Here is a 7744-nt window from a genome sequence, read left to right on the forward strand (position 1 = left end):
AGAGCGGTCCATGAGGCGTCTATGCTTATATTATGTCTATGGTTAAACCAGTCCCATCTTTACATCCCTGCAGGAAACAAAGCAGAAACAGCTGGGTCAATACCACAGCCCTCTTTTAGCGGCAATAAGTGATGTCTTCAAGTGTAATGACTACAGACACACTTATGGAAGATCTGTATCAAATTCGTTGCAATAATAGAATTAATATTATATAATATTATTTGCAGAGATGAACACCTCTGGTTGATATTACAGTCGAGGAAAACATCAAGGTGCTTTAATAAAATGATCTCCCTCTACTACATGATGTCTGACCTTTCTTGTCTCTAGCAGGGGGGATCTCTTATGTCAGTTTAGTGGTGTGCTCAGCAGAGGGATTGGAGTATCCATGGAGTCAGAAAGCAAAGGTCATTGTCATTTATTAATGGATAGATGAGAGCAAAGAGTCTGGCCACTCACTGTGTCCCTGCATGAATCAACTCCACTGAGCAGAAAATTAAAATGGAAATTTAAGCCTTCACAGAGTCAAGGATTCCGTTGACCTGTGCTGTATGATTTTATGATTTGTGGTAACTGCTTACATCACCTTGATGCAGCCTGGACCACCCAACTTACTGACACTTCAACCTAGAACCATTAAAAAGTGTACATTTATATTCAGCTCCCTGTGTGATTGATGTGTAAAACCATCTACAGTCTGAAGGGTTTTTTCCTTCCTTCATTGAAAAAAAATGCTCATGTTCAGTTAGATTTAATGGAGAACATCAGTTTCAAGTCCTACCACAGACCCTCGGTTGGATTTAGTTCTGGACTTTGATTAGGTCATTTTTACAAATATGCTTTTTTAACACATTTAAGCTGTTTATGTCGTCTATCCGACATGTGATGTCATCTAGTTGATGTCCTGAAGCAGAGGTTTAGATTATTCAATTCAATTCAATTAAAAAATACTTTATTGATCCCAAAAGGAAATCTAAAGTTGTTGTAACTCATATTAACTCAGATTCTTCAAATAGTTATTGTAGATATTGACGGCTGTTGGTAGAACAGATCTCTTGTAGTGGTCTGTGTTACAGAGAATTTGAAGTAGCCTCTGACTGAAGACATTCTTCCTTCCCAAGACAGTCTCATGAAGACGAAGGTCAGGGTTGTCCATAATTTTTGTGATTTTATGAAGAATCCTCCATGGCATCATCATATTCATAGGTTCCACAGTCCCTACAACAGAACCAGCCTTTTTTAACAGGCTGTTGAGCCTTTTTAGGTTCCTGGCTCTGATGCTGCTGCCCCAACAGATGACTGCAGAAGAGATGACGCTGTAAACAAGACACTTATAGAAGATCTGTATCTTGAAAGATCTTGCTTCCTCAAGAAGTACAGTCTGCTTTGACCCTTCAGATAGATGCTTCCTGGTTGCGTCTCCAGTCCAGTCTGTTGTCCCGGTGAACACCATGATGGAAAAAGGGTTTGACCTAACCTTCTTTCTCCAGAAATCAACAATCATCTCCTGTTTTGTCTACATTCACAATGAAATGATTGTTTTAGTCTACCAGCTGTCCTCAGCCTCTTGTCCATCTCTGGTCCGTCCTAGAACTGCAGACCCTAACCCTTACCCTAACTCTTGTGCTGGAAGTCTGAAGTAAGAGTAAAAATGAAACCTTGAGAGTACAGGCCCTGTGGTGCTTTTGTGTTGCTGATCACCTGGTTAGACACACCTCACAAACTGTGGTTTGTGTGTGAGGTAGTCATGAGGTAAGTGATTGTTCAGGCCTCCATCTGTGTCTTCTGGAATTTCTGACAAAGCAAATCAGGCTGAATTGTGTTAAATGCACTGGAGAAACCAAAGAAAAATTTCCTCTCTGGAGCTTCTCTACCGTTATACATTACCCCATTGAGACAGTGCCTTGCCCATGGCCAAAATGAAATTAATTAAAAACCAAATTCATCTGGCACCATCACTTTGGAGGCAGACGAATCCAACCCACTATACCCACTCCCACTATCATTACTTTCTTCATGTACAGCCAAACATGGCCATCCACCCAGGGTCTTTCTGCATGGAGTTTGCATGTTCTCCCTGTGCATGCTGGGTTCTCTCTGGGTACTCCAGCTTCCTCCCACAGTCCAAATATCAGGTTAATTGGTCTCTCTAAATTCTCCCTATGTGTGAGTGTGTGTGTGTGGTTGTTTGTCCTGTCGGTCTCTGTGTTGTCCTGCGACAGACTGTCCAGGGTGACCCCGCCTCTCGCCCGAAATGTCTTGCTGGAGAGGCACCAGCTACCCACTAGGGGCAAGGGTGTTAGAAAATGGATGGATGGATAAATATTTTAATGAATAAATATTTTTTGATTTGTTTCCAAGTACAACTAGTTAAAAACAACAAAACCAGACAAAATGACAGTAATATATTTTATTAAATATTTTGTCAGGTTTTACATATTCTTTTATGTTTTACCTGTAGAGCTCATGCATTGTGCCTCACAGTTGGACTTTATCATGTCACTGAGAAAACAATCAGCAATAAAGTTTTCTCACTCATCCACAAATGTAGGTTCTGAGGAAATAGAGATATCATTTCTGCTAATGAAGAACTGACACACAGATAGTCATTGTTCTTCATTCACCCACTCCAATGCACTTTGCTACAGTCAGAAACATGTCACCCTGCCAAGCAAGAATGCCATTAAAGTGAATGAGTTTGTGCAAATATCCAGCTCATATCTACAAAAGACANTCGGNCTTTTGTAGAACCTAGTTAGAAGCAAGGGGATAAAGGGCTTAAATATATTAAATATCAAATAGGAATTAATTCATAGATATAATATGTCCCGCAAAGGCAAATACAAAGTAAAACATGCTCAAGGAAATACAACATTTTTTTATTCCATCTTTTAATGTTTTAGGGGGTAGATCACACTACATTGAAATCCGCATCACATATAAAAAGTTTCACAAATTATTATTAAAGGCAGAAAACACTAATAAAAACAAGGGAAATGAGGATTCTTCAGGTAATTATCCTGGCATCACTTTTGGTGAGTTTGTAAATTAAGTTAAACATTAAAACAGACATACATAAAGACTTCAATCAAAAGAAATATTTTAAAATGTTTGGTCCATGCTAATAAAATTTCTACCCAAATGTTACCGTAAAACTGTAAAGGGGCTAATAAGGAGCAATAATTTAAATAAAGTATGAGATAGCTCATTTGCCATTTTATGACCTTTAGACATGTTGGCACCTTTACCTAATCTCAGAGCTAAAGGATCTACATTCAGTAGGGAATAAACATGGCCCTGCTGTTTACCATGAAAGTGGCACAGATTGCTAACATAAAATGCCAAGTGAAACTTTAAATGTCAATTTAAACAGTTAGTCTGTTCTGAAGTCATTAAGCATGATTTTCCAGTAACTACTATTATCATGCACATTGTGATGTCACCTTGGCTTCTGAAGTAAATCCTTGATGACTGCTAGGAAGGCTGAAAGAAAATTATATATAATTACAGTTCTTACAGAGGACTCTACATTTCTGGTTAAGATCAGTACTGTCCGGTCAAAGCATTGCAAAAGCTGGAGGTGAAACATGGATAACAAATCTTTGATTAGAGCCTCTAGATGACAGTGTGAGCAGAAGACCTCATGTTCCCACTGGATCTAAACTCCTCCTGTTAATCCACATGGCCTTGTTCTAACTCCCTGTAGATCATTTAGAATTCTTCCATTTGTCTGCATGTGTACTACTTTCCATCTGAGCTGATCACTGGTTTTGTGAAACAAACAGTTTTTTAAGCCTGTGAAAATCACATCACCTTGATAACTAGATCTGAATGGGTCATCAAATAAACACTTCAACTGAACTTATTTTTATTGTATATTTGAGCCAGTCTAGGAGTTTGTCCACCACCATGAAGACATATTTAACATTAAAATTTAGTTTACATCAAATAATAATCATAACCATGTAAACTAAGATTCATGTGATGTTGATTAGCCTAAAATAGACTTCAGTCAATGATAAGACATCATAATTCACTGTCATGAAATTAAGTTTACAGGATTTCCATCTGCCTTGCACACAACTGGAACCAATCATCCACCATATAAAAATACACATAGCCATTATTTTCTCTATTTCTGATGTGAAACTGGATATTTTTTTCCCCTGTTTAAGGTCAGTTAAGATTACCAAAACTATTTCTACTTGTTAAATGTTAAATCAGAGAAAGACTTTTTATTACTTTCTTCAAATTCATGGTTCCACTGTCCTGTCGTTACCTTAAATGTGAAGCTGCATCCTACTGAGGGTGGATATGCAGTCAAATATGCAGCAGAACAGAGCTACATTCTGTTTCTGCAGACTGCATCATATTTTGTGATTTCCCTCTATTCTATCTCCCATTGAACATACTAATAATGACAAATGTAATAATTTAAGAGTACAGTCTATAGAAAATCAATAGGGAACATACTTCTCCACCTAAGAACCATGACCAGCTCACACACAGTTGCTGAAAGAGAACTGGTCCTGCTCTACAGGTTTCTTAACCCAGGCTCCCAGTCCAGCCTGGAGGAAGGCTCTGAAGAGAGTCTGCTTGGCAGAGTGGTACTGCGCTGCGGCCTGCTTAGCTTCATGGTAGCTCCTGGGCTCCAGTGTTTGAATACGCAGGGTGGAGGACAGCTGTTGAGCATAGAAACAAAAGGGACATTTTAAAGAAAAGTTCATAAAAGATTTCACAGAGTCTGCTCTTGCATAAAAAGCACAACATCAGGGATGAATACAAATTAAGCAAAGTAGTTAGAGGATACAAACAGGATAAGCCTTGTAATGCTCACTGGCTTTGCTAACACATGCTTCAGTTCAGGTGAGCTATTGTTACCCTGCAAGATAAAATGCATTAGGATCACCTCTGTATGTGATCTGCTCATATTTCCTGTTCTGTCACAATACATGCAGTGTTCTGACTCATAGGTGTTACCTTGCTGTGCAAGTCAATCCAACGGGTGTACAGAGCATGCTTGCAGAGTCTCGAGGGTCGGCCCAGGTCATCCTTCCCTGTGGTGGCGTTAATCACCTCCAAACCCTGGTCTCCGATGGTCCAGTTCACGCTGAAATTTGGGGCTTTTCCAGGCTGACGAGCCTCTGTGTTACTAATTCCTGTAGAAAATCAGGGTCTTGCTCATTCAGGTTCTTCATCAGACTCTGTCCTTTGAACAGGTTAGATTCTAAAAACATTCTAACAGAGGATTCGTTCATGAGTTTCAAAGCAAGGTTCAAACCAGAAATGTTCCCCTTAACTCATAAATATTCTGATTTTTATGGAAACTAGAAATTGATCAGTATAGTGGCAGGTATAAAACGGGTGATGGACACAATACAGTATAACATTTCACACTAAAAATGTCTCTAGCAGTGAAACAGAACCTTCTCCTTACTGTCTTGGTCCTGCTTGCTTATTCAGCTACTGTACACCATGACAGTACAGATTTACATGGACGAGTTACTGCATGCAATCTTAGTCTGAGTAGATTGATTCAATATAATGGTTTTCCTTAGATAGGCCAATTTTAAACAAATTTGAATAACAAATTGAATTTGACTGCACTGTTTGATAACTAGGATCATTTGGAATGTATGTATAATTGTATGGAAATAAATTTTTGCAAAGTGCCTTGAGATGACATATGAATTGGCACTATATAAATGAAGTTAATTGATATTGAATTGTAATTGAGTTTTAGTGTGAAATAACACTATGGCAATAAACTAGTTGGTCATTTTTAAGTTTTCAGAAATTGCTACCAGATTTACAGGAATCTGTGTAAGGAAGACCAGTCCTTGAGAAGAACTGTCCTGCAATTCTTATGTGCATCACCTTGTCCAACATACCTGAATTCCCTCATCAGCAGACCTTTAGCTCTACAGAGGACTGCTAATGAGCCATTCATTTGATTCTGGGGTGTTGGAGAGGGATTGCTTCTAAGAGTAGCAGAATAGTAGCTCTCAAGGGCCAGACGTGGCCACCTCTGGAGGACTGTGGGATGCAAGTATGACATCGGTTACCACTGAGCAGAGGCTTGTTCAGGCTGAAAGGTGGCGGTAGCACCTCCATCTCAGTAAGTCTCTGGTACATGGCTCTGGACAGATGGTCCGCATGGTACAAGCTGCCCAGGATGATGCTGGAGAAGTAGATGGGCTGAGTGAAGTAGGTCATCAAAGAGCCTTGGAATCCAACCACATTCCACCTTTTCATGACGCCAAAAGACAAATACAGAAAAGAAACTCAAAGAAAATCACATATCTACAACACCCATTGGACATTCTTGCAATGAAAATGTATCCTAGAAATTCTGACAGTGTAATGGAATTGTAATAAAATTTCTGCTGACTCATCAAAAAGCATAATCCGAGAACATGTTGGATCCTGACATCTACAAATCTAGAGACACAAAGACGACAGTGGTATGAGTTCGCTCTTCAACCTGGTGGGTAAGACATTTCACCTGCCTTACCTGTTGGTGTTCATAACGGCTAACTGTGTGATATAGCATAATCATGTGAAGCATCTTTTAGTGTCCTGAAAAGCACTATGTAAGTCTGATGTTATGTCATCATTTCAGAGTAAGAATGATTAATTCATCATCCCTACATGATGCATGCATGTAGGGATGGTCTACAAAGGTTAAGGGGCAATCATTTTGGGTAAGAAAGTTTTATAGGTATGAATACTTTCATAAGGCATATTATGTCAGAATTTGATCAAAAGTGGATAATTAAAAAGACAACACAGAAAGTACTGACATCTAGGTACAGAGTCTGATGGATCCCAAGGTGTCAAAAAGCTTTACACCTGAAAGTGAGTGAGTAAAGTGAGTTAGTCAGTTGTCTGTGTGTGGGGGCCAGAAGACAGACCTGGCAATCTTGTCGCTGCAGGACATGGTGAGCAGCCTCTCACCCTGAAGAACCCCGTCCCATGTCTGAATGGTGCTACCAGAGCGCACTGGGATGGTTCCTTCACCAGACTCAATCTTAGTCCGGAGCTGCCCGCGGGCCTTCCTGTTAGGGTGTCTGTCGCTCTGATCTGAGAGATTCAAAGAGAGAAACAAGGAAAATGGAGCAACAACCTCTGAGGAATGACGAGAAAACCTTTTGCTAAAGGCAGCTGAAGAACCCGTCCTTGCCTTCTACAGCAGCTTCGTGAGGTGAAAAGATGCGGGCGTCGCCGCAGGGGGAGGTGCTGATGTACAGGTGGAACTGGACATTTTCACTCAGTCTGAAACCTTGTTTGTTGTCACAGCAGGTGAAGATAGATTTGTGATGATCTTCTTCCTTAGGACTAAAGATTCAAATTCATAAAACAGACAGGAAGTTTAGTTTCAAACTGGTATCAATCAGGCTTATGAAACTGAGTCAACACGAAAGGCAAAGATCACAGTTCTTTTCTATTAATAAGAAAAAGTGGGAGCAGGGCCGCGGTGTAGGGGGGGGAATGTGATGACAATTCTAGGGGCCCTGACCAATAGGGGGCCCTCCACAATTTATTTATTTTTTATTCATAGCCGCATTAACGGTGATGGAAGAATAATAAATATAGAAGAATAAAGAGACATTCTATTGGGTGTAGATTAATAGGTGCCTGCCATGCAGACAGTTTACCTCCGTATCCAAACGGAGTTTCTGACTCTGTCTGCTGTTGCCTTTACTCCGAGCCATTCAGAGGGGGGAGGGGGAGGAAGCGCTCT

At 40.0% G+C, this 7744-nt stretch overlaps 1 protein-coding gene across 2 annotated transcripts in view; it reads right to left on the reverse strand.

Moving 5' to 3' along the window:
• Nucleotides 1-2413: 2413 nt before the first annotated feature.
• LOC106961488 (double-stranded RNA-specific editase 1-like) overlaps nucleotides 2414-7744 on the reverse strand; it is an 11117-nt gene continuing 5786 nt past the window's right edge. The window contains exons 3-8 of one of the 2 annotated variants that reach the window (XM_015055252.1): nucleotides 7184-7338; nucleotides 6915-7083; nucleotides 6066-6247; nucleotides 4981-5159; nucleotides 4474-4682; nucleotides 2414-3483 (exon numbers count right to left, since the gene is read on the reverse strand). In XM_015055252.1, coding sequence (XP_014910738.1) covers nucleotides 4500-4682; nucleotides 4981-5159; nucleotides 6066-6247; nucleotides 6915-7083; nucleotides 7184-7338 — 868 coding nt within the window. In that variant the 3' untranslated portion in view covers nucleotides 2414-3483; nucleotides 4474-4499. Of the gene's footprint in view, nucleotides 4683-4980; nucleotides 5160-6065; nucleotides 6248-6914; nucleotides 7084-7183; nucleotides 7339-7744 lie in introns of both variants that reach the window. The other variant, XM_015055251.1, reaches the window with a different exon arrangement.

The sequence above is a fragment of the Poecilia latipinna genome, unplaced genomic scaffold (genome assembly GCF_001443285.1).
Source record: "Poecilia latipinna isolate Pla-1442-1.1 unplaced genomic scaffold, P_latipinna-1.0 Scaffold1306, whole genome shotgun sequence".
NCBI classification, from domain to species: Eukaryota; Metazoa; Chordata; class Actinopteri; order Cyprinodontiformes; family Poeciliidae; genus Poecilia; species Poecilia latipinna.